The sequence below is a fragment of the Zophobas morio genome, unplaced genomic scaffold, assembly GCF_036711695.1.
Source record: "Zophobas morio isolate AGI-343-1 ecotype UQ-CSIRO unplaced genomic scaffold, CSIRO_AGI_Zmor_V1 ptg000243l, whole genome shotgun sequence".
Lineage (NCBI taxonomy): Eukaryota > Metazoa > Arthropoda > Insecta > Coleoptera > Tenebrionidae > Zophobas > Zophobas morio.
The window spans coordinates 219,940-247,399 of NW_026972347.1; the positions used below are offsets into that span (position 1 = coordinate 219,940).

Genomic DNA, 27,460 nt, shown 5'->3' on the forward strand with positions numbered 1-27,460 from the left:
TTTAAAGCTAGAAGTATTCAAAAGGCAAAAAGCTTAAACTGTATTTATTGCTTCCTTTTTACTTTTTTTGTTTTAAATACAAGTCGAAGACAGTAAACGTGTCTATCAGTAACGTACCAGTGAAAAAAGTCAGGAAAGTTAGTATTAATTAAAAGCTAATAACTTTATAATTTTGTTCTGTTGCTCATTATAATAATCTACTGAAATGTCTTACTTAAGACTTAAAAAAAAGTAATAAAAAAAAAACTTTTTAACCTTTATTTTGAACTGCCTCTTTTAAATTGAATTAAGTATGCAATATACATTGTGCACAGAGATTTCTACCATATTCTCTCTACAACTAAGCCTTAAATACTTTAAAATATCAAAAGCTAGTTGAACTTCTATTAGGCCCAGTTACCCCGAACGACATATAAAAACTTAAAGACGGCAGGAATAAGTATAAAAAGAGAGGAATTCTTTAAAGACAAACAGTCATTCGCTTTCTTATAACTTTTCAACTACCCCAAAGAGTCTTCTGCGTGGACAGAATTTGTTAAACTAAATAATTCATGCATGCACTGTTTTAGGGCTTAATCGCATTATATATAATAAAATACAATGAAAGAAGTTCACACTCGGAGATTTTTTTTAAATGAATACTGCCAACCAGACTTCGCCAATCTATGATACTTTTTACAATAAATCTTTTTATGAAGACTTCTTGAAAAAAGGATTCAGACCTTAAGTATAAGTTATCTGTTTTTCAACTACAGCTACAATTTCTAATTAAGATTGACTTGAAGTTAATCTTTTTTTTCTTTGAAGAATAGACACCCCTAAGGTGGACAAATATTATTTTTATATAAAAATTTTTTAAATGCAACTTTTTCTGTATGGATTATGTAATAGTTTTTAAAAGTGTACATTCTATAATTGGACTCTAGAAGTATATAGGAGTTTAAAATATTTATAGTCTATAGTATCATTTTTTGATAACATCTTAATTTGTTACCTCTGTTTGTTAATTCACGTTCAATAAATTAAAATATACAAAAAGTTTACAAACTTTAATAAGAAAAGTTATGTTAATTTCTTTATGATCTGGAGTGTTTCTGAATTTTTATTAGCTTTGTTCTTGTTCTACTTAAATAGTAGAAAAGGGTACAAGATTTACATAAATTACTGTTGTTTCTAGTAGTTTTTATATATTGGAGTATATGAAAAAGACTGTTAAAGGTTGCTATAAAAGGCGATTTTTATTGAAGATATCTTAACTACTGAAATAATTATATGAGACCTGCATTAAAATTAACAACTACCCGGTAAAATGTATTTAAACAATTTTAAATAGCTAGGTCTTAAATTAAATTAAAGTTGTTTTTAGCAACGATTAAAAATTATTTAATTAAATAACGTTGCTAGGAGGCATTTAATATATATCTCTATTTATTTAACTCAACCTTAAAAATTATTTAGGAATAAATTTTTAAAATAGAACAAATTAATATATAGACGAGCATCAGAAAAATACAAAAAATCCTTTTTTTTATGTTAAGGCCTTGGGCGTCGTATACTAGCTCTATTACAAATTTTTATCGAGGTAAGCTTTGAACAAAACAACTAAGTTACAAAGTCATGTCTAATATTTACTTTGCAAGCAACCTTTATTTTATATGTTGTTTAATTTTCACTCTTTTATTTGTCTTTGTTATACTTTAATAATAAAGTAAACTTACCTTCTTTTTGTTACACAAAAGAATTGTTCCAAAAACCTTCGACTTGTTTGTTTTTAAATATAAAAAAATTGTATAGATTTGTTTTATAATTACATTGTGCACATATGTATTTGTAATTTTCTTTTTGGTTCCAAGAATCATTGCCTAACATTTATTTGCTTATAACTTGGTCATATTAAACAGATTTTAAAAGCAAAGTAATAAATATATCGTTGTTATTGACTTTTACAAAAAAAGTTGGAAAACTTGCATATTCTGAAAGTTGCAAGTAATAGCCTAAAAGGCTAGAGTTAATAATACCTTGCCCTTTTTTACTTATGCTTCTTTTTCAAGTCTTCGTAAGTTAGTTGGGTGTTGGAGTTGGGTTGCATAGTTTTTTTTTAATATCACATAATGCTCTTTGATTAACCTATAATACCAGAAATAGTTAATTCCTATAAACGTAGGTAAGAGAATCTTCAAAGCATTGAAAAATGACAATTTTTTTAAAAAAAAATCATCTGCGCCCTATTAAACTTTTTTAAATGTCTCAGAGCATCAATTTTTGGTACTACGAACTGTGTGAAATAATAAAATGTGAAATTTTTCTTATTAATGTTATTTGCAAGATTTACCATTAAAGTTCTTGCTGAGCTACAAATCCTAAGAGCCTTCCCCAAAACAGCTGAGTGCTAAACTTTTTTGTGTCAGTTACTAACGGACTTTTTATTTTTTAACTGCATATGAATTATAATAAGCTCAAGGAAAGGAATTCTAGCAGGGATGAATCTCTTATTCTTTTCTATAGCACTAACCATTTATATCCTTTTTAATAATTAAGACGAAGTTAACTCAAAATCAGCAAAGTAATTTCATCTATTACTCTGCGATCTGCAGGACTATGATTCTGTTGGACTTTAAACTACGCCAGAAGCTAATAATGTTACCTTTTCTCCCTACATACGAAATACCTTAGTAAATGAAAACTTACAGAACCGCATAGATCCCACATTTTCACGCCATACTTGTCTGGCTTAGCAAACATGTACTCTTTGTACTGACACTAACTGATCAACAAAAGCAAAAATACTATCAGGAATTTAAGGTTTCTTATAATTGCATTAAAACCTATCCGATAAATAAAGCCAGTTCTGTTTTACTATTACCATCAAATATAACCTCAAAAGGCTTAAACAACAAAGCCTTATCTGGGCAATGAAAAATGGAGGCCGGGCGTTCCCCAAAATTTCGTAATTTGTGTCCTGCAGCAGTAAGGACTAAAAAATGCTTAGAAAGTTTTCACTGCCTAAAAAATTGTGGAAATTAAAAATCCGAAAATTCTAGGTTGACGAATCGAAGATGTTAAGAATAAAGGAAGATTCTATTATTTTAACAAGAATAACTTTATCTAAAGCACCTTTCATTAGGGCTTACAAGACCTTGTAGTCTTATCTTTGGTTCACACCATTGTTTCTATACCTAGGCCATCCTCTCCAGGCTCGAAGCAATTACTTCATCTGGTGTATCTAATGCTTCTGACTCATACAATAATTTAAAATTTTTTCTTCAATATTGTCAAAAGCTGTGGGCTCATCGTCATTGAGGAAAATTTAAATTTTCCTGCAGATCTTTTTCTGGGAAATAACGACACAAAGACAATCTAATATTTGATATTCAAATATGTTTTAACTAAAGACATACCTTCCTAACTTTATGCTAACTGTACGTGAACTTAGAAAAGGCTTTGTAATTCATTAGAGCCGAAGCCGTAACACTGAAATCGTAGCAATAATATCAACCGAATACTGCGTCAATCATACCGTTTTTGAACACGTAAAATGTGCAATCCATTGAACTCAAATCATCCTTTTGAAGAAAATAAAACTATATATTATAACATTTTAAGTCCTTTTAAACAGAACGCAATAGTACAAAATAGAAACTATGATAGTTAATCGACGAATACATAAAGAATCTGAAAAATATACAGGTATTAATGTAGTGAAAAAAGTTCAAAAGGGTAACCTTGACAGGATAAAGGTAACGTAAACAAGCTTTTACTTATTTACTACACTTACGCAATTAAAACACAAAATATCTGAATTAATGTTTCTGGCTTTTACTTAACTTACTTCCACTGGTAACCAAAAAATAGTATTTACTACACATACACAAATATAAGACAAAATCCATGTATTACTGTATTTACTTTCACTAATAACAAAAGAAATAGCATTCACTACAAATACACACTTACTAGACAGAAGTCTCAAATTAAAGTACTTCGGCTTTTACTTACTGACTTTCGTTAACAACAAAAAAATTTTTACTACTTTAAAACCTATTAGACAAAAATACTAAACTAATGAGAGCTAGCTTTTAATTATTTAATCTATTAATAACCAAACATTTATGTAATAATGAAACAAGATTATTGAACATTTATTTTCTAATTCTCAGTAATCAGTTAAAAAAACTAAAAAAACTTGCTTCTGGTATTTTTATATTTTTTCTTAGCAAGGCTTAAATAGTCACATGGCTTGAGTTAACAAAGTTTTCCCATCGTATTTCCTTCGAATTTCTCAAACATTACCTTATACCGTCCAGGATCAATAAATACAATTATAATTGTATTAATTTTGAGTTTTTCTATAATTATAAGTTGAAGTGACTATAGCCATGAGCTTAACATGCGCAAGTAATATAAATTTTATGTCATAATTTTTTTAATTATTAATTTCTTTATCTTTTTATTTCGATTTGACTCATTATCTACGAAGTTTCAGGGAAACCTCCCCAGATTCCTGTTATAAACCGCGTTAGCGGTTTGATTTACGAAAAAAGCCTTATTGTGAAGTACCTTAAAGAACTACATAAAGATCCAGTGACTGGGCAGGAAACTACTGAAGAAGATCTAATTCAACTTAACACTAATTCTTTCGTTCGACCAAGAGTTTCCGGTTTTACCCCATTTTATATAACTTTATAACTGTATATTAATTACTTTTATATATTCAAGCGGCTGCCTCTTTGCCATCTTTAATTAAAATGTTGCAAGATGAGTATGATGCCGTAGCGTTAGAGACTTATACTTTAAGAAAACAGCTAGAAACTTGCCGTCAGGAGCTTTCTCACTCTCTATATCAGCACGATGCGGCCTGGTATTTTTATTAATTACTTTATTGCTTATCACTAATATCTATATTCTTTTAAATTGTTTCTATTAAGTCGTGTTATTGCTAGACTAACTAAAGAAAGGGACGAAGCAAGGAATGCTTTAGCTAATCTTGCTGCAGGTGAATCTTAGAAACTTACTATTTTTTATTTAGTAGTTATAATTTATTTTTGAGGATCGGAAAAAAATAAGACCAGCACGGAAATTGAAAACAAGTCTAACAATTCTGAACACGTGAACATGCCTCAGGTTGTATATATAATAGTTTTCTTTCATTGTATCAAAATAATTATAAATTTATTTATTTTTGTTAAGAGAAATTAACAAATTATAATTTTTTTTAAATTAGTTTCTTTTATTTGTTGTTTAAAGTATTATTGACTATTAGGATGTCATCGAAAAAATTAATTCTACCAGCGAAGTTCTTCAAGCCGAACGTAAGGAAAAGAAGAAACCAGCCGATTTAACAACAAAAGATAAAATAGCTTATTTTAAGGAAAAAAACAATTTTTATTCCATTCACAGGTTTTGTAAAAATTATTTTTAAATTTAAAATATTTTACTCAAGTTTATAAAAATAATTTTGGGATTTAGTTATATTTTTCTTATTTTATAGTTATTGATTGCTTTTTTTAATTTTTAGACAGTCACTAAGTTTTTATTTTTATGTTTAGGATAATAATTTATATCAGTATCTTATAAGAACTTAAATTTTATTTGAAAAATGTATTTTGCAAAATTTATTATATTATATAAGTTTTATTTTAAATTTTAAATTTTTTATTAGGGCTTACAACTTTTTAGTAAAAATCACCTTTTTAAATCTACTTAAAAAAACTAATTTTTTTAAGTAACATTTTTAGTTAAATTACAAAAATCTAATAGCATCCTTTAAGACTTTTTATATGTATAGTATATTTTAATTATGTTATATATATTTATAATTATTTTTTATAGGAATATTCTTTTTTAAAACTGCATAAAAAACTAAATTTTTACTTTTAATTAGCTTGTTAAAGTTTTCAATACTTTTTCGAAATATTTTATTAATTTGTGATTTATTACTATTATACTTTTCATAATTATTAATTTTTAATAGTAAAAATATATAAAAAGTTTAAATATTTTATTAATTTAATTAGCTTTTACTACATATATATTTAAAATTTATTATTATTGATCGTCAGTATTATTTTATTAGTAAATTTTTACACAAAGTTTTTGATTTTATAAATTCGTTAACTTCTTGTGACTTTTCTATATACTTTTATAAATAATTTTACTATTATTGCTCATCAGTACAAAAAAATACTTGTTATTAACATAATTAAAAAAAGTTTTTTTTATTTTTTAGAGTAGATTTGCTTTTGTATCGTTTTTATATATTTTCTTTAGTAAAATTAGAGTTTTATAGTTTTACAGTTTAGATTAACTTTATGTGTATATTTTTATATCTATTTATAAATATTTGTAGTATTATTGTTTATCAGTAATATATATTAGTAAATTTATTAAAAAAGTTTTTTTTTTATAAATTAATTTTGTTTTTTATTCAATTTTTTTTATTCAGTAAATTCTATTAGCGTTTTGTATTTATTATATATTTCATTATATATTTTTATAATAATTTTTTTTAGTAATTTTCATTAGAGAAATTATTTGATAAGTAAAATTAAATAATTTTTTTTGTATTTTTTTTTATTTTAATAAATATTATACTTGTATATTGGAATTATTATATCAAAATTAATTTTTTATATATTTTAATAATTATTTTTTCATTTTTTTAATAATGATCATTATTGTTCACTTTTAAATTTATATAATAATTATATTAAAAGTTTATAATTTAATAAATTATATATATTATTTGTTTATTTTTAAAATATAAATTATTATTGTTTTTATTGCTATTTATCAAATTATTCATATGAAAAGTTTTTTAAGTTTTATTAGTTTATTATGAATTTTTTTAAATATTTTTTATAATTATTGTTTTGCTTCGTTAAATTTATTAAAATATTCATATAAAAAGTTTATTTTAAATTTCTTAATAAAGTTTATTAAAAGTTTCATAAAATTAAATAAATTTAAATAAATGATTTAAAAAAATTTTAAGTTTTTAAAAATTATTATTTTTAATAAACAATTTACATAGATTTTCTATATTAGTACCATAAAAATATGAAGTTTATCATAAAAGTTATTGTATAAAATTTATACTTGTAATTTTTTTTAGTTATTTTTATAAATTTAATAGTTTAGTGAATATTTTTTTAATTTTTATATCTTTTTAGAGTTTTTTAAGAAAAATACTTTCCTTGTTTTGCTTGTTACTTTTAATTATTGAATAATATGCTTATTAAAAAAAAGTGCGAGTTCTGCTGGAATTCTGTGCCTATCGCTGCACGATCAGCACCCCAACTGGATTCTTACTGGAGGCGTTGATAAGAAAGTTGTGCTTTACGATATTTTTGCAGATTCGGTGGTTCACACTTATCAAGGTGGCTGCTTTTTTTTAATTGCTATTATGATTATTTTAAAAGTTTTCTACAATTATAATTTTAGTATTATTTATTTTGATTTATATTATCATATTTTATATTTTAAAATATATATAATATTATTCTTATTAAAGTTTTTATTATAAATTTTTTAAAAGTATTAACTTTTTATTTTGATTCTGTTATCAATAAATTTGTTATTATTAAAGTTTTTACTATAATTTTTTAAATTATTAAAATATTACTTTTACTATTACTTTTACTTTTCTATTTTTATTCGTTAAATTTCGATTTACACAAAATTATAAATAAACACAATCCTTTTTATTGCCTACATTATTATTTAAAGTTTTTTTTTTATAAAACTTTTTACATGTATTTATGAAATTTTAGTTTTATAATTATATTTTGTTTTACAATTATAAATATTATATTTAAGTTTATTATTAAAGATTTGTTTATTATTAAAGTTTATTTATACAAATATTATAGGTATTAATATTTTAATTTATATTTGTTTTTTTAAAACTTTTAATTAGAATATAAAATTTTTATTTCTATTTTAGAAATTTTATTTTTTCTGGTTTTAGTTTAAATTGTTTAATAAAAACTTAATTTTTATATTTACTAAAAGTCACTTAATAATTTTCCTTTAGTACAATTTTTTAAAGTTTTTAAGAAAAACTTTAAAAAATTTGTTATTTCATTTAAAGTTATATAAAATTTTATGGTTTCTTTTTTTCTTATTATTTTTATTTTAAGTTTAAAAAATATATAAAATATTTGAATTTTTCGAAAGTTATATAAATTTTATTCAATGATTATTTTTATACTTTTGTATTTATAAGAGAAACTTTGTGCTGTTACTATGTCATTTACTTTTTTTATTAGTTTATTACAATTTGCTGTTAAAAAACTTTTTAAATATATGTATATATTATTTAACTTTTACCTTTTACTTATTATTATAAATAATTTTTATATATTTTTTATTCTATAACATATTTTTTTATTTTCAGTACACTTTATATTTATATTACTTTTATCAATTATTTCTTTATAAAGGGCATACTAAGAAAGTTACTTGCTGCGAACTGCATCCTTCACAAGACTTGGTTATCTCTGGAAGGTAAATAGTTTTTTTTTCAATATTTATCTATATTTCATTATAATTGATATTTATATTCTTTTACTACACTTTTTATTATCTTATCATATATTTATTATTTTTACTTCTGTTTTTTTTTTCTGGCGAAGCAATAAGAAAATAATTATTATTAATCATAAAATTTAATTATGTAGTAAGGCAACTTATAAATAAATAATATAAAAAATTTGGGAAAAATATAATTAAGAGCAGTGTAATCACGTGGCTAAAATATGAGGATTTATAAAAGTTTCCTGTTATTCTTATTATTATACGGTTTTATTTTATTTCCTTTAATATATTTTAATTTTTTTCAAGTTTATTTAATTTTTGTTCTATAATTATAATATAGCGCTGATGCACAAGTTCGAATATTTTCCACAAGTGCCGATAAACTTCTTCATGTTTTTACGAGCCACTTTAGTGTAATAATAATATAATAATTATTATAATGATAATAATAATATATACTGTAGGGAGTTACTTCCTTGTCAATCCATCCAACCAATGATTTAATGGCTTCCAGCGATTCGGCCGGTAGTTGGTCCTTTCACGATTTGTCGCGCCAATCCACTTATCAGACTTCTGTTGATCCCAATAAAGTTTATTATTATTATTATTATTATTATTATTATTATTATTATTATTATTATTATTATTATTATTATTATTATTATTATTATTATTATTATTATTATTATTATTATTATTAATTATTGTTATTGTTATTGTTATTGTTATTATTACTATTAGTCTTGTATTAACTGCGGAAGTATTCACCCGGACGGGATTCTCTACGGCAGCGGATTAGCGGACAGCATGGTTAGAATTTGGGACATCCGCACCGCATCGCCAGTCGTGGCTTTCGAGGGGCATAAGGCAATTATTATTGTTATTATTATTATTACAGTCTATAATCTTGTTATTTTACTGTCATATTATACTATTTGATGTTATATTATTTTTTATTATATATTATCTTTTTTTAAGGGTCCCGTAAATGGTCTTTCTTTTTCTGGAAACGGCTATTTATTAGCAACTTCCGGAGAAGATAATATTGTTCGTTTATGGGATTTACGCAAATGTTCGCTTTTTTTTAAATTTATTTTATTTAACTTTTAATAATATAAAATTATTTTATTATTACTCTAATAAACTTTTATAATAGATAATATTGTATTATATATATTTTATATTTTTATAATATTTTTTTATATTTATTTTATTTAACATTTACAATACTTAATTGTATTTTATTATTATTTTATATTTTATAATAAACTTGTATAAATATAAATAATAGTATTTCATTTACACTCTTCGTGTATTTATTTTTTGATTATGTTATTTTTAACTTATATAGTAGATATATACTTTTTAATTATATATTAAACTTATAATAATAATAGATTTATTATTTATATTTTTCTTGTTTTATATATCTTAAAATTTATTTTCTTATTTATTCTGTTAAACTTTTATAGTATAATATTGTATTATTTATTAACTTCCTTTATTTATACTTTTATGATATTTTTTATTATATTTAATTTTTTTTAATTTCTTAATTTTTTTATTTTATTAAACTTTTATTACATTATTATATATTTATTAGATTTATTTTTTATTATATCAAATAATTTTCTTATATATATTATTCTATTTAACTTTTATACTTCTATAACATTTATATATATATATTATATTTATTTTATTTTATATTGAGCAATACTTCTCTTATTTTTTTTTTATTTTTTTATTTTTATTTAACTTTTATAGTAATAAATAATATTGTATTGTATATCTTTTTGCATTTATATTTTTTTTATTAAGTTTATTTTAAAAAAATTATTTCGTTTTGCTTAATTTTTTCTGTTTATTATTATAATTTTATAGAAACATTTTTATTATTTATTTTAATTTCTGTACTTTTTCAATATTTATAACTATTTCACTTCGTTTTTTACTTTTATTACGTTTTCTTTTATTTTGTTTATATTGATTTTTTTACTATATATATGTTTAAATTTATTATGTACTTTTTATACATTTTCTTTTAGTTATATTATTATAATATTTATATTTTAATTATTATTTTATATGTAAACTTTTAATATATATTCTTGTAATAAATTTTTTTAACTCTTTTATTTTGTATTTTTAATGTATTATCTATTTTATATTTATTATATATATATATATATATATATATATATATATAGATTTCCAATATTATTCGTTTATTAATATTTATATTATTTTTTATTTTTATTAATTATAAATGTTTAAATTGATAATTTTACTATTTATGTATTAAATAATTTATTTTTTTCTATTATTTTGCATATTGTTTTTATAAAATATTATTATTTTGTATATTTTATATATTCGCTTTTAATAATTGTTATTTATTTTTATTTATTAATATATATATATCTATTATTCTAAAATAATAATAGATATATTTTCTTATCGTTTATTATTCATTTTGTATATTTTTTATATATTTTTTATATACTTTATATGTTTCATATTAATTGTTCTATTTTTTTAATTTATTTATTATATTATATATAATTGTTATTGTTATTTATAATAATTATTGCTATTTTTTATATATTTCTATTTTAAATATATTTTCCTCTTAATATTATTTTTTCTGATACTAATTCTTTTTATCTTTATTTATTTTTACTATTCTTATTTAATATTTCTAATAATTTCTGTATTTTCCAATATTTTTTTATTTATATCATTGGTATTTATACATTAGTTTTAATCTTTTTACACCTCATTACCTTAATTTTATAATTATTAAATATATTTTTATTGGTTATAATTCTTCTGATTATAAATATCTTTATTATTGTTATAAATAATCTTTATGTATTTTATTTTATTTTTTTATTTTTTTAATGTTTTGTTATAGTTGTTACATATATTTAATTATTGATTTCAATAAATTTTTTATATTTTTTGTTTATGTTGTGATTAATAATTTTTATGTACGTTTATTATTTTTTTATTAATATTGTTATTCTTCCCTTTTATTTTATAAAATTATTCATATTTTATTATTATTTTTAACCTTTTATATATCTATTAATTTTAAATATTATTTTTTAGTATTAATAAATTTTTTATTTAATAATTTATTGTCTTTTATTTTTTATTTTAGTATTTTTGCTTTTTATATATTTTATAATATTTCGATGTTTATAATTTTCCTGTTATATGCTTTTATTAATATTATTTTGATTTCTTATAATTATAAAGGTTTTTATGATAATAAAAATGTTCTTTTTACTATTTTAGTATAATTAGTAAAAGTTATAAGAGTAACTATTAAAAAACTTTATTTTATTATGTCTAATTTAAATTTATTTTTCTTTTTATTTAAACTTTTTTAATTGTTATATTGTATATTTTTTAATGGGAGTACAATAATAAAAAGTAAAAAGTTCTAAGTAACTATTAAAAAAAATTATTATAGATTTAATTTTTTTAATTAAAATATAAGAAATCTAATAATAAACAGTAACACTTCAAACTTTTATGTTTTATATTATTTTTTTTATTTTTATAATTTATTAAATTCTTTTTTATTTATTCATTATGTTTCCCTGAAATTCAGGAGCTTTTTACAAGTTTATTGAGCTGAAAGACTTTTTATTTTTCAAATTTTTTAAATCTTTAATTCTTTCTTTTTCAATTATTTAATTATATTTTATGTTATTATATTTTTTATATAATATCATTATTATAATTCTTATCTTTTGAAATTCAGGTACGTTATACAAAAATATTGAGCTGGAAGACTCTTCCTTTGGCTTGTCCTGCATTTCTTTTGATTCTACTGGAACATATTTTGCTATTGGTGGCGCTAAAGACGTCAAGTAAATTTTTATTTCTTATTTTTTATTATTATTATCTGCTAAATATATTATGAATTTTTTTTTATTCATTTAATAATTATTAATTTTTATAATTATTGTTTTCTTTGGATTTTTTGTTGTGCCAACTGTTTTTATTTCTAAATTTTATTATTATTATTAATATTATTATCTAATAAGTATATCAAGTAAATTTTTTAATTAATATTATTTGCTAGTTTATTATGTAAATCTTCTTACTTTTTTGTTTACGAATTTCTATTATTAATATTTCTAATTTTATGCTTTTCTTTTAAATTTCTAAGTTTTTCTTTATTATAATAATAATTACTATTTTTCTCTGAATATATCTTTAAATTTTTTAATAATTTCTATTATAACATTATTTACTTTTGTTTTTATTATTGTGCTAATATAGTTTTTCTTATTATTATCCAAATAACAGCAAGTAAACTTCATTAAATATTATTATTAAATAAAGGTTATTATCATTTTATATAATTTATTTCTTCAACTTCATCTTTTTTTTCCTTTTTCTTTATTTTTTATTATATTTATTTTTTATTGTATTATTATTATCTTTTCTTTAACTTTAACTTTATTATTTTTTCTTAGTAAAGTTTTTATTAAAATTTTAAATTTGCTTTATCTTAATTATTAATTATTATAACTTTTGCTAGTAATTTTTTTATTATTTTATAAGTTTTTATTATCTTATCTGAACATTTTCTTTAGCTTTATTATTTTTTTATATTTTTTATATAAAATTTTTATTTTATTACTTTATTTAATTCTTTTCATTAACTTTATTATTTGTTATTATAATTTTATTATTTACGTTATATATTTACTATTTTTTATAATTTAATAAGTTTTGTAACTTTTATTAAACCTTTTTTTTTAAATATATTATTTTTTGTATTATAAATATTAGCTTTTTCTTAAGTTCGATTTTTAATTATTAAAAATTCTATATACTTTTATATTTATATCTTTTCTTTAACTTTATTATTTTTTTCTTACACTATTAAATTTTTTTGTTATTTTTTAATAAATTAAAACTTTATTATTGTGTTTTTAATATTTTTTTTGTAAAAAGTTTTTTTATTTTAAATTTCAACATTATTATTTATTATTTCAGAATCTTCATGACACGCCAACTCCCCGAAATCGTAACGCTCCGCGGCCACAGCAAAGAGATTACTGCTGTTAAGTTCCGGCCATTGGCGGACGGTCTTGTTACGGCCAGTAAAGATCGTTCCGTGCGTGTTTGGGGTCAGTAAATTATAAATTTATTTTTTTAAAGATTGATGAAAATTATAATTAATAAAGATTTCAATAAAAATATTTATATTTGCATGAAAACTTTTTCTATATTAGCTTAATGTTTGAGTTGATATATATTCCGGTTTATAACAGTGATGCAAATGCATTGTTAGATTATATAAAAAACTGTGTGAATAGTAAATTTGAAGTTCTTTTTATTAGCCATTTTACTAGAATAAAATGCCTGTCCTACCATTTACTTGTTAAGACTCGTACTCAAACTTATTCACTTATACCAAAATTAATACAGATTCTTATTATTTTTAGCTTGCGCCAGCTTTAACGTCCTTGTCAGTATAGAAATACAAAACATCATGTACTTTGCTCTTTACGAAAGCGAGGACCATATCTGAGTCCTATAATGAGTAATAAAAGTACCACTATGTCCCGTTCCCGGGCCGTTAGTGTAGTTATATACCGACCTAACATGGCAGACTTGACTATTTTGTTTATTTTGAGTCTCTATATTTGCTTGAAGTTCACTGTGTTAGAACTAGGAATCATGGTGCCAAGTAGAAACTACCTCTAAATAGGCAGTTATCATGGTTTTCTCGCTTTTTAACATAGATTCTAGACTCTGCTACCATTTTGAATAATTCAGTGCTTAGCTTATGAAGCATTCCTTTTTCGGATTAATATTGTTAACCTAAGTACTTTTTTCTTTAATTCTTTCATGCACAAAGTTATATAACGTACTCACGTAAACCATTCAAAAAATATATTTTTTTTACTACTTCAGCTTGCAGAATTTTTTAAATATCAAGTTTTTTTGTACTCGTCAACTTCACATGCTTGAATTCTCTTGTTATTCCATATACACTAAATACAGGTATAATACGTACTCGCCATTATAAATTTGATATCAACTTTAATATTATTAAAATGTCTTGCAGTAGCACCCACATCCTTGCAAGCCTAGTACTAAGTAAATCTTCAAACTCGATAAATGCATGTTCTTAATACCTCTAATACTTCCATATACACTAAATAAAAGTAATATTATTGTACTCGACACCACCCCGTTTAAATAATCTTCATCAATAAAATTCTTATTTTCTTTTACCTAATTCACAGTAATTGTTTAGATGACTCTTTTGTAAAGTTAGAACAAAGCGGATGCAGTGAATTTGTGCGTATATCAGAAACACAACTTAGAATGGACGTTAAATAATAATAATAAAGATATAAAAAAAAAGCGCAATGATAAAAATTATAAGAAAATTAATAACTGAAACGTTTAGTTTTAACTAAATATCTTTAAAATATTATACTTCATTTAAACGCTAGTTTGCCTAATATTCTAAAACTTATTTATTGCTTTTACTATTATGTAAATTTTTAAAAAAAAAAACTTAAAGTCTCAATAAATATATTCAAGAATATTGAGGATATATTAAATACTTTTTAAAAAGATGATAACTAAATAAAAAATTTAGAATATTTATTAAAAACATTTAGATTTCTTTATTAAGAAAAATTTGAAATCTTCCGCGCATGTTTATTAGTAAAATCGCGTGCCTTTTTTATATATATTTCTCTACTTTGTTTATATTCTGAGGCCTGAAAAATAAGTATTGAACAAACATGCAATAATAAGCAGGAAAGTAAACCGGATTAAGTGTATAAAAATAAATATTAAAGATAATAAAAACAATAACAATTTCTGCAATCAGTGCGTCGTCGGGATTAGGTTCGACCAGTAATAGTAGAACGCTTAAAAGAACTGCTTGAATATTTAAAGACGGCTTCCATGCGCCCTTAAAAAAATATTTCATGTGAAGTAAATTATTTACAAGCTTTTTAATTTAAGTTGTTAATATAAAATTTCTTATTTACCTTTTATTAGTTTATACTCTTTAAAACTTTATAAAACAGACATACAATCTTTTTTAAAAGAAATTAGAAAACTAAAAAGCATGACTAAGTGTCCCGTGGTCCATCATCTTTAAAAAGTTTATATAATTAACTATTTATTAATAAAAATTTTTATTTATAATAAAAAATGAATACGAGTTAAAGTTAAAACTTTTAAAAGTGATGAAAAGTCATTATATAATATATAATATATTAATATATTTTTTAATTCTTTATTTTAAACTATATTATCTTATTAAAAAAATGTAATAAATAAATAAAATTGTATTATTAGAAATAAATATTTGCATAGATTAAAAAAAGATTTAAATATAACTACTGTAATTATAATAAAAGCAACAGTAAAATAAGCAAAAGCAGACACAGTTCGTAAAAAATAAAAACACCGCGAAATAAAATTTCTCAATAAAACTTCAAAAATTTCCCCAAAAAATATTAACATGTGGCTGGCCACACGTAGCAAGTTGCTTTTCTTACTATAGACTTTCGCACTGCACACAAATTATTTTAAGGAATATTCTCGGATATTAAAAACGTATCGTAAACTTAACCATTAAAAAATTATTTAATAGTTAACATACAAATATTCAGTAATATAATTGTTTATATTGAGAAAAGTAATTTATAATCATCTAAAAATCTTATAGATATATAAATTTAATTATAAATTTTGAACGTAAAAAAATTGTATGTTATTTTATTAAAATAAAAAAAAGTCAATTTTTTTAAAAATATTTTTTCAGCAATTTAAAAAAAAAGGTATTCGGTACTATTTAATAATTCTATTTCTTTATAACAAAATCTATTTAATAGTTTTTGCACTATAAAAATAAAAGTTTAGTATATTTTTTAATAATTACAAAAAAGAAGCCAAATAGATTTTTATCGTACAATATTTTAATGATTGTCATTCATTATAAAAAAAGGTATTCATAATAAATTATAATACTCTTTATTTATATAAAAATATTTGAATCATTCAAATATTTAGAAATCATTATTAAATAAAAGATTGATTTATAACTATTAAAATTCTATTTACTTTAAAACTAATACATAAATTAGTTTTAGTTTATTCATAATATTTATAATCAAATTATTTACTAAAATACATTGAAAAATTTTGGTATATTACTTTTCTGTATAAAAAAAATAAACTTATTATTTTTTGTAAATAGTATATATAAGCTTTTTTTTTAAGTTAAAAAATTATTTTTCATAATATATTTTTATTAATAGTTATTCAATATTATTATAATCCTATTTATTTATAAATAATATATTTAATAGTTTTAAAGTTTTGCAGTTAATTTTTTTATATTAATACTAATAAATAATATATATATATTAATAAAAAATTTAAACTTTTGGAGGCATTTTGAAAATATCATGGCAAATGCGACCGCCTTCATCCACATTTGGATGGTAAATGGGAGTTACAAACTTCACAACGGGCGGCTCAAATGGGTAGCTTTTCATCGGGATTAAGAAAAAAGTTATATATAGCAAAATATTATTTATATAAAATTTAATATATAATTATTATTATAATAATAAAAATATATAATATTAAGTTTATAAGAATGTTAATGTTATAAAATTTAATAAAAAAAATAAAATGAGAAAACATGTAGAAATAAATTATGTAATTCGACTGTTTAAAAATATTATACGATAACAAAACTAATAATAATCAGAAGATTAATAGGTTTAAAAATTATTATTTTTACTAATTTCTTATTGCATTTTTTCTTTTTTACTTATCTTTTATTTAAAAAAATGTTTTTCTTCCGTAGCTTTTCCAAAAATAATGGATGTTTATATAAAAATTAATATCAAATTTATTATTATTTGTTATATATTACAATTAATTACTTAAAAATGATTATTTTTTTTAACGTGAAAAGTGTATCGGCCAATCGTAGTAAATGTAAACGCATTTCAATAAATGAATATTACAAAAAGTGTGAAAAATGCAAAGTTTGTGAAGTGTAGAAAAAAAGTGATCAGTTAAGTTTTTTTTAAAAAAATTTAATTTACTTTAGAATTAAATTTTAAAAAGTTATTTTCTCGTTGAAGTTATCGTATTAATAATTGTTTACTTTAAAAATATAAAAAAATTTAGTTAGTAAAGCAAACGCTGGCTACTTTAATAGGAATCTAAGCTGCTTTAACTTTTTGAACTAATTCTTAAAATAAAAGTTATTAAATCAAAAAATTAAAAATTTTATTATAACGTTCAAAGCCTCTTAATAAAAAGCATTTTTTATATATATACTTATAATATACAATAAGATAGCTTGCCTTATTTATTTATTATTATAAACAATTCCTAATTCAAAAGCAAATTTAAAAAGCTTAATAAAATTTAAATAATCAAAATTATGTTTATAAAAAAACTTTTCTTCGAAAAAAAATAAAAATCTAAAATATCAATGCCGCAGAAAAAAATTTGAGAGTGTACTACAGTTGTTTACGATAGTATAATGATAAGTTGAATTTTTAATAAAAATTTATATAATTAAAAAACTCTTTAAAAGTAAAAAAAATCTTATAAAAAAATATATATTTTTTTTAAATAAACAAAGCCACTGGAAAAATTAAAAATAAACAATTATAATTTTTTTTAACTTCTTGAAAAAAATTATTAATAAAAGATAAACTTTTAAAATACTAGTGCAGTCGTTAGATGCAGTTTTTAAAAATATTATAACTACACTTTTAAAAGTTTAAATGTTATAAAAATATCGCACAAACTTTAATTTCTACAAATTTTTTTAAAAATTAAATTAATTTATAAAATTATGAAACAAACTTTTATAACGGCTTTAAACAAAAACGGGAAAAAAAGGTAAAAATTGTTACAAAAGCAAAAGCTACTCAATAAGTGTTTAAGAAATTTTGAATGACAAATTAAATAGTTAAAACAAGGAGGACAATAATTTTTGAAAAAACTTATAATAAAACTAATAATAAAGGATTGGACCGTAAAATAATTATGATTATAAGCCATTAATATGTTAATATTAAAAGAAGCTATTAAAAAGCTTTTAATAATAGAAGGAATTAATTCATCTTCCGAAGTTGTAAGAATAAAAATAAAATAATACTAAAGTTTGATATAAAATTCTTAAAAAGAGATTTCAAAAAAATAAAGTAATAATACCGTTAACTTTAAAACTCGACTATAATCTTTAAAGTCAATAGTTTATAAAACTATTATATAATGTTCTAGAAATATATACATAATAATTAATAGCTTTTTCTGTTCTAAATACGTGTAAACCAAATCTACTAAAATAGTTAACTATTTTTATAATAAACTATGTGGAAATATTGAATGAACTACCGCTCAGGTATAATAACATCAAGCCTGAATACTCCGTTTTCATAAGGAGATTCTGCAGGCCCGAACAAGTCTAGTATTAATTTAATAATGCAAAAGTTTTGCTTTTACATTTTCAAAGATAAGATCAAGGAAATGACAAACCAGCTTGAAGATGATCAAGAGAATCATTAATAGGCCAGCAAATAAACTCAGAGTTTGAAGAAAGAAGTAAAATTTCTCTTTTCATTCTTAATGTCCTTTGCATTTCTTTATAGAAAACCTTATTACGTTGTTTGAAAACCTTTCCTTTTAAAAATGCTAATTAACAAGGCCTTTAAAATGTTTGTTAAAATAATTTTCGCACAAAAAATATTAAAAAAAAATTTTTTTCATGACTTTTTTAGTAATTGATAAAATTTCCAACAAAATTTCTGCGTTTTTTTAATTAAATAGCAGGTGCGCCTTAAAAACTTAAGTGTATTCTGCTTCCTTAAATATTGTATAACATTTTTTAACCAATTTAAATCGTCCGTATAAAAGTTATATAAATTCTTGTAAAATTTCTTATTAAAATAAAGTTTTCAAAAATAACATAATATCACAAAAAACACTGGCGTTTTTATGATACGAATGCGCGCTAAAGAAACTGCAGCTACACTCGTCGACGGACAAATAAAGCCAACTTTAACTGCACGCGCTCTAACGTCACACTCTAATTATATTTTCTATTTTGTTTCTAGTTGCATCTCTCGTTTTTCTTATTTATAACTGTTTTTGTTATATTAAAAACATACTTTTTAAAAATGCCGAAAAACAAAGGTAAAGGGGGTAAAAATAGGAGGCGTGGAAAGAATGTAAAGGAACAAGAAAAACGAGAATTGGTTTTTAAAGAGGATGGCCAAGGTTTTTACTCGTAACAATCCTCATCTTGTGTAGATTGTTTTGCAATTTTTTTTTCTCTGTAGGTTAAATAATTTTTTTTTGTAAAATTATTATTTTTAAAAGTGGAAATTTAATTACAAGTTTTACAGCTCACATTTTATATTGTTACGATTCTTATATATATTATTATATTGGTTTGAAATAATGTAAAGTATTTTTAGAGTATGCCCAGGTGGTTAAAATGCTCGGCAACGGCCGTCTTGAAGCCTTATGTTTTGATGGTGTTACTCGTTTAACTCATATTCGTGGAAAAATGAGGAAAAAAGTATAGTTTAGTCGTTTTTAATAGTTTTTATTTAAAAATCTTAAAATAGATCTGGATTACTCTCGGCGATATTATTTTAGTGGGTTTACGAGAATTTCAGGATGAAAAGGCTGATGTTATACTAAAATACAACGTGGAAGAAGCTCGCAATCTGAGAGCCTACGGGGAAATTCCTGCAGACACTAGAGTTAACGAAGCTGATTATGAAGGTGACGATGAGGAAATTATGTTTACAGTTGAAGATGATGTAATAACTTGCTACTAATTTTTTTTAATCTAAACTAATTTTAAATTTTTAGGTATAATTATAATTCCTTTCTTTCCGGTATTATACGTAATTCTTACCTCCCCGTACGTATGAAAAAGTTACAGTTAGGAATAAATCTACCAAAATTTATTAATAAAATGTATAACAACTGAACCTTATAAATTTACAACCCTTTACATTTAAGATTAAGGCAAAGCTCACATTTTTCTTACTATTAAATGTCCAGTTTTCCTTATAAAACAATTTAATGCATAAAATAAAGTTTTACGGCATTATTATTAAAAAGAACCTCTTAAAAAAATTAAGGCTACTTAAAATTAATTAATAAAAATAAACTTTCATGGTCAACTCACTTAAAGAATTGCAGTTTTAAAAATTATACTTGTAAATTTCTAAAAGCAATTATACAAAAAAAAAGTCAAGTAAGATGTTTATTTAGTATTAGCATTCATAGATTTTATCCGTGCCTGTGTTTCATACAAAGCGGTAGCACGCCTAAGAGCAGCTCTTTTTAGGTCAGGCCTGTGGCGTTGGTGGATTAAGACATTCCGAATCGAATTAAGAGTACGAATAGGATCGCGCTTAAAATGAATTTTAGAAAAACGTTTGGAAATAGTTCTTTTTTTTTTCTTAGTTGAAAGAGAGAGAACTACTCCCTTAGTAGCTGGGCTCACCATAATCACCTATCAAAAGCATATAAATATGGAAAAAAATTTAAAAACCTTATAAGAATTAAACAAACAATAATAACGATAAAAATATGAGTATCAGAACGCAATTTTTCAGCAACTTAATTTATGAAGCAGAACTGGTAACTTTTTGCGTTGTCATCACAAAAAAGCGGTTATTAATTAAAAATTATACCTTTTTATTAACAAGACCAGAATATTTAAAAGAATTCAACTGAGTCAAATTATTAGGCTCAGCATTAAAAGTAACTCCGTTATATTTTCGTAAAAACGAAGAATTATTGCGTAAAAGTAACCATTGAAGATCAGCAGACATCCCTGTAAAAAGACAAGAAATTACTACAGGCGTCACCACTGCAACTGCCCATAATTTTTTGGTTTTTAATTAAAATCCCTCTCAAAAAATTCATACTAAAACTATTATAAAACTCACGACATATAAATAGATAAGAAAGAAGAACAAGAATCGCACAAACTCACACAGGAAGAAGAAACCAAGAAGAGGGGAGAGACAGAAAAAGATCGAGGATACCAATAGTTGGACCCTTTTTTTGTTCCACGTGAATTTGGAAACGGTAACATGCTTTTATACTAGTTAGTGTACCATGAGAACTATTTTAAGAACATCTACTATAAATTTATCGTTGAAAAGATTAGGAAACTGAATATGAACTACGCAAAATAAGTGAAGTTATTAAAAGAACAAAAAGCCAGCGTTTAACTTTATTGAGCATTTGCGCTTTCCACAAGTTATTACAAAAATAAACTCAGTTTGGAAGAGCGTGGACTTAGAGGACTATTTCTGCTATTACCTTTGAAATTTGTATTTAAACTTGAAAGGTGCTCTCGCGTTCATATAAGCGCCTTTTTTCAGAAGCCCTAAAATTTAAAGACAAAAACTTGATTGATTTTAAGTGGGTGTCCCTATATATAATGGCTTGAATTATTAATTTGGCCATCATTTCTTATTTTTCATAGATGCACTAATATTTGACATTGTTATTGTTATATTTAGTACAATTTTTTCAATCTGTTGTAACAGGTTAATTTTTGTATTGTCATACTTTGCAATTTATGTCTTTATGAGTAAGCTGATTTTGATCTGTGTATCTAAGCTAAAGTATTTAACACATCCTTATATATTAATTACTACGTATAACACAAGTTAACAAAACCATCTAGAACCATGAAGAGCACTTAAAGAAAATACTGTCGTTGTTACCATTTGAATATAGCAGTTCACACTCGAGGATACCCACACAGAAGTTTCGCCTTGTCTGCGCTGGCTACGATCACACGATTGCAGCTGCGCAGAGGGGACAGAAGCAAACATTCGCGATCTTGGTGGCCCTTAGTTAAGCGCCAGAAGCAGTCGCGATCGTCGTCACTGCCATCAAGATTTAACTCAACTATTAGTCTGTAAAAACTCTTTTCTAACGCAATCGATGCAGTCGATTTGGCTCTATTTGGTGCGCCGTGAGGTGGCAGCGCTCACAGATACTCTCCTTTAGTTCATCAGGCGGCCAGGGTTGTAGTGAAACTCATGCGTCGTTATGGTAGTGTAGGAAGCCACTTTCACAGCACTTTAAATCCAGCAACGGCCGGGGTCTGGTGGGGGTCAATGGTTGTCAGCATTCGTTAACGTTAAAGGGGGAATTTATAATTGCATAATATATATTTAACATTATTATTTATTAATAATATAGAGAGAGAGAATGAATTAGTAAATTAAATTAGATGTATAATTTACAAATAAAGTAATGTACAATTTAGTACAAAGATTTGGGTGTGGACCGTATATTTACATATTAAGTTATATAAAATGCTTTAAAGAAAGGAAGTTAACTAAAAGGAGCAGGCAAATAAATGAAAAGTGAAGGGTGTTTTGATAACCCTCATATAAATTTTTTTAATCGTTAAAGTAAGCGTCCACTATTAAAAAAAATAAAAACTTTAACAGCGTTTAAAATTATATATAATTTTTCTTACAAGCTTTTTCTCAGTTAAAACTAAGCTGGAGAGAATAAATTGCGGATGCCATTGCTACCTACAAAGGACAAGAATATACGAAAACTCTTTAAGAGGCTTTAATTAATATATATCGTTCCTCATTCGTTGTTCAAGATAGAGTTGAGTACATAGGCACTAAAATATGCTCTTAATATAAGAGTGGAAGTTTTGCTCCTCATAACTAAACTCAATTGGGTACTACATTAATCAAAAGCGTATTATAACAAAGCCTTAAAGAAAGAACGCAGAACGAAACTGAGGTTGATATTGTTTGTATTTATATATTTATTGCATTGGCATGCTATACGAGTTTTTTATTTTATTTACATAGTTATTTATTTAATGCGCTGGCATACAGTGGTTATGAGTAAAATAACATAAACGGTTTAATCTACAGTGTTGAGGAAAAGAGTTCATAAGTTTTAATGCAAATTACCATTTTTAGGAATTTTACTATTGCTACTGATTATTCATTGCTTAGTTGTTAATATATAATGAAGATTCCCGAAAAGTAAACGGGCAGCCTTGTTAATTTTTTTTTAGTGCTTTTTTGTTTTAGCCACACATGAATATCTATATATATAATTTGTTTACAATTAATTTTAAAGGGCATAAAGGTTAAGGTACCGCTCAGTAAAGGGGTTTAAATACCCTAACATACAGTTCCTTAAATTAGAGGGTTAGAGGGTTCGGGAGGGCTCTCTCCTTGCAAAGGTGCTGCCTCCAAAAGCCATGTTTATATAATGAAACTGCCAAAAAGGAAAATTACCTTCTAAAAAAGTTTTAGGTCATAAAGGTCAAGCCCTTACTGAGTTTTAGATTAAATTAAAAGAAATTTCTTAATAAAACTACGACTCTATTACTGTATAGCCGTTGTTATTAATACGTCATAATTACTATCATAGTTGTCGTAATATATTTTATCGCTTTTATTATTGACTATATTATCAATATATATATTATCACTAATTATATTATTTTTACTAATTAAAACTATTACCAATATTATCACTGTTTCTTTTACCACTTTCATCATAATTATGTAATTTTTTTAAGAAAATCTTGCAACTAATTATCTAACATAGTAAGGCGTGTTCCATTGTTCTAAATTTGGGAAAATGGGAGGGATTATAATTTAGGAAATTAGCTAGTAATCCGTCACAATGATCAGATGCTTCGATGCATTGCTCAGCTAAGCTCTTAGTATACTTATAAAATAATTGCAGGTCGCATTCACGATGTATTTGTGAGAGTCTTATATGCCAAGGAGCTCCTGGAAACAGTTTTGAAGAGTTATACTGCATAAATTGCAGTCTATCTATGTTGAAGGTCAAGGAAAGACTCGAGCTACTGATAGCCTTGTAAATAATTAATTTATTCTCAAGGATAAGGACACTATTTTTGTATATAAGCGAGTAAAAAGGGTGTGTCGTGTATTTAATTTTAATAACCAGTTCTTTGCAGGTCTTCCAAATAATTCGTTATAAAAATAACACGGAGGTATAAGCTTGATTATTCTAGGTCAGGGGAATATAAAAAAGATTTAATTCTTATAGTATTTGTTTCTTTCTTTCTTTTTTTTCCACACGTGGTGTGACTTCTTAAACAATTAAAGGTTACTTTCCACATTGTTTACCAAGCTTTAAAAGATTTATGCCGGAATGCATTTACTTATCTGCAAGAGAGGGAGATTTTGATCTGCTCTAGATATAGTGTCATTGACATACAACGCCAAGGAAGTGTAAGCGGTACGGGATGATATGTCAGGTATGCACAATGAGAATAAAATAGGAGACGGCGTCCTTTAACATTAAGCTTAAAGTTTTTATAGAATTTAAAGGAGATTGCGCATTTTAGAGATTTGACAACGGACTCTTGTAAAACAGAAGTAGCCTTGTTAAATTAGGAAATAACATGGTGGATAGGGGAAGAGAGGTAGAAGGTCGCTCACAGATTTTTTAAAAGGAACTTAATTAGTTTACTAATTTAGTTGATCGACCAGAAAATTATTACCAACTTCCAGCAGAAGGGCAATGGTCAGATGACATTTCGTAGAGGGTTTTAACAGGGCATTCGCCGAGCCTCCGGTCAATAGGTGTATATAGATTTATAAAGGGGCTAATAGTAACACATCACCTCCTTCTGTCCTCGATTCAAGTGTTTTACCGTTCAGGATTATCGAACTCTGCTGTTCTAAAGCTAGGTCTCCACAAACAATCACTGAATGAGCATCGTCAACTTTTACGGAACCAGCATACCTAAGCTTAGTCCGGATGCCATTTGCCATATGCTCTGTTGCTTATATATTCCAAAAATGAGTACCTAATGTCTTTTTCTATAAGATGACTAAACCTCCTATCCCCATTTTACAACGGTCTTTTCGATGAGTTGTGTGGTTAGAGGTAGAACCTGTAACCATCCTTTAGGTAAGTTTCAAATATCAGTACAAGGTCAATATCCATTCTTTTAAGTCTTGTAGTTTTTGTTTTATTTCCAAGACTTTGTTAGCGATTTAGAAAGATTTTAAAAAGTTTTATACTATTTTTTTCAATAATTGTCGATTTTTTAATTTTAAAAATAAGTCGCGTATAGTTCTGAAGAAGGCTTCCGTTAAGAAGTTAACAATTTGCTTTATAATATTCTCATTCAAGTTAGTGGAAATTTGTGCAGCTTTATATGCACTCACCTGAAGGTAAATCTTTTTTAGTATTAGTACATTGTCCAGTGTTTGAAGTGACCAACCGGTATTCAATAAAGTTTTTTTAACAAGTACATTAATGGATAATAAAAGCAACCTCGATAACTAGCAGGGTTTGCACCCTTGCAGTTAGCAGTTGGATCCTACTTTCAGCCATGTTTTAGAATCACTATTTTCACCACATTTAATGCATCGGTACTGAGAAGTATTGAATTTGTGGATGTAATCATAAAACTGGCAGCGAAAAGATATGCCAATTCTGCTGTTCTTTTTTAAAGATTTAACGGAGATGGAAGTAAATACAATATTTTTATCATTAAAGACAGTACTTATGTTTGGGTACCTTGACTAAAACTAAGGGTAGCTGAGCTCTATCTTGATTACAATTCTGCATTCCTATAATCTCGGCAGGGTGAAAACCATGGTTTTCGTAGTTTTCTTATATATCTCTTGCTTCCGTTTTCTCTCAGACACCCGACGGAAAAAGACTATCTCAAGCTCTTTCTCGGATGGGAGCCGGTATGGATAATATTTTATTACTTCTAATTCAAAAGAGGGGTTTTTTTATCTAAAGTCTTTTTCCAAAAATGCAGAGACTCTTATTTTAAGTCTCCTTTCCTTCACATTTAAATTTAAAAATATTATTAGCTCTTATTAACCGGGAAACCCTCCAATAATTTCTGTTGTGTATTAAAAAGATTCTGCATTGTTTTTTCGTATAGTTATTATAATTATTAGTATTTGTACCATCATTAATGCTCTTGCTATTAACATTGTTAGCTTGGTTAACTCTTCAAATATCATTACTATTACAAATACTGTTATTAGTATTAATATTAATAATATAATTATAACTATTATCGTCGTTCTTAATATTATTTGTAGTGCTCTCATTACTATTTTTATTATTAGCTTTAATAAAATTACTATTATAATACATCTATTACTATTAATAAAGTTATTATTACTATATAAATTACCATTACTACTAGAGGGGCCTTTCTCATTCCACTGTCTTCCTAACGTGCCCTCTATAAATATTCAAGCCTTGTCTAAACTTGTTACGCAAAATAAGGATTAGCGTTTGTAGCACCAAGAATAGTTTTTAGTACTGTATATATTTTCCGTATTTTTAATATTATATAGAATAATCTATCTTTCCAGTATTTTGCTTTGAGTATCTCTAACGCCTCTATTAAAGCGGAGTTCAAAGCCAATAGACTGGCGATAAGTTCCGATTGTTCTGTATTAACGGAAGAAATTCCCATAACGATCTTATAAAATAGAGAGAATTAAGAGGTTTATGCAAAAATTACGTGTGTTAGTTAAGTAATTAAACACACAAAATAATTAGTAAAAGTGATGGGGTTTGGAATAGTAAGTTGTCCAAAACAAAAAAAATAGTTAACCTTTCATTTAAGTCAAATTTAAAGTATGACGGGGCCTAATATACCTCTCTAAAACAGGAAAAATAAAAATAAAAAAATTTATTTCTTCTTTGTATATCTGTCAAAATATGCATAAAATACTATGTTCAATAATCAAAAATCTGGCTTAATTACATCCTTTTAAAGTGTTTAGTGTTTTAATAAATTAAATATTCCAAGTTTTATAGTAACCCTTTCGATAACTACTTTAGTTTT

At 24.0% G+C, this 27,460-nt stretch overlaps 2 protein-coding genes and 2 long non-coding RNA genes across 4 annotated transcripts; 3 read left to right on the forward strand and 1 right to left on the reverse strand.

The window, feature by feature from the left end:
* The first annotated feature begins 4,333 nt into the window (after positions 1-4,333).
* LOC135146580 (pre-mRNA-processing factor 19-like) lies at positions 4,334-9,474 on the forward strand. Its single transcript, XM_064078701.1, has 11 exons — positions 4,334-4,395; positions 4,478-4,657; positions 4,717-4,858; positions 4,926-4,993; positions 5,048-5,121; positions 5,261-5,397; positions 7,246-7,376; positions 8,442-8,505; positions 8,876-8,948; positions 9,000-9,125; positions 9,277-9,474. The coding sequence occupies exons 1-11, from the start codon at positions 4,377-4,379 to the stop codon at positions 9,472-9,474; spliced, it is 1,212 nt and encodes a 403-aa protein (XP_063934771.1). The 5' UTR covers positions 4,334-4,376.
* A 49-nt stretch (positions 9,475-9,523) lies between these two features.
* LOC135146571 (uncharacterized) lies at positions 9,524-13,672 on the forward strand. The gene is made up of 3 exons (XR_010283878.1): positions 9,524-9,607; positions 12,311-12,419; positions 13,558-13,672. It is a non-coding gene; the product is annotated as an uncharacterized LOC135146571 (long non-coding RNA).
* Positions 13,673-15,242: 1,570 nt separating this feature from the next.
* LOC135146636 (uncharacterized) lies at positions 15,243-19,198 on the reverse strand. The gene is made up of 5 exons (XR_010283894.1): positions 19,108-19,198; positions 18,967-19,036; positions 16,983-17,088; positions 15,401-15,499; positions 15,243-15,302 (listed from the first exon to the last, which is right to left on the reverse strand). It is a non-coding gene; the product is annotated as an uncharacterized LOC135146636 (long non-coding RNA).
* A 516-nt stretch (positions 19,199-19,714) lies between these two features.
* On the forward strand, positions 19,715-20,541 carry LOC135146606 (eukaryotic translation initiation factor 1A, Y-chromosomal-like). The gene is made up of 4 exons (XM_064078726.1): positions 19,715-19,848; positions 20,049-20,152; positions 20,202-20,399; positions 20,452-20,541. The coding sequence occupies exons 1-4, from the start codon at positions 19,749-19,751 to the stop codon at positions 20,455-20,457; spliced, it is 408 nt and encodes a 135-aa protein (XP_063934796.1). The 5' UTR covers positions 19,715-19,748; the 3' UTR covers positions 20,458-20,541.
* The last annotated feature ends 6,919 nt before the right edge of the window (positions 20,542-27,460 follow it).

Coding starts and splice junctions, on each gene's coding strand:
- LOC135146580 (XM_064078701.1), top strand. Junction 5,122..5,260: donor AACACGTGAACATGCCTCAG/GTTGTATATATA, acceptor ATTGACTATTAG/GATGTCATCGAAAAAATTAA. Junction 9,126..9,276: donor CTTCTGTTGATCCCAATAAA/GTTTATTATTAT, acceptor TATTACTATTAG/TCTTGTATTAACTGCGGAAG.
- LOC135146606 (XM_064078726.1), top strand. CDS start 19,749: ATGCCGAAAAACAAAGGTAAAGGGGGTAAAAATAGGAGGCGTGGAAAG. Junction 19,849..20,048: donor TTTTAAAGAGGATGGCCAAG/GTTTTTACTCGT, acceptor AAGTATTTTTAG/AGTATGCCCAGGTGGTTAAA. Junction 20,153..20,201: donor GTGGAAAAATGAGGAAAAAA/GTATAGTTTAGT, acceptor ATCTTAAAATAG/ATCTGGATTACTCTCGGCGA.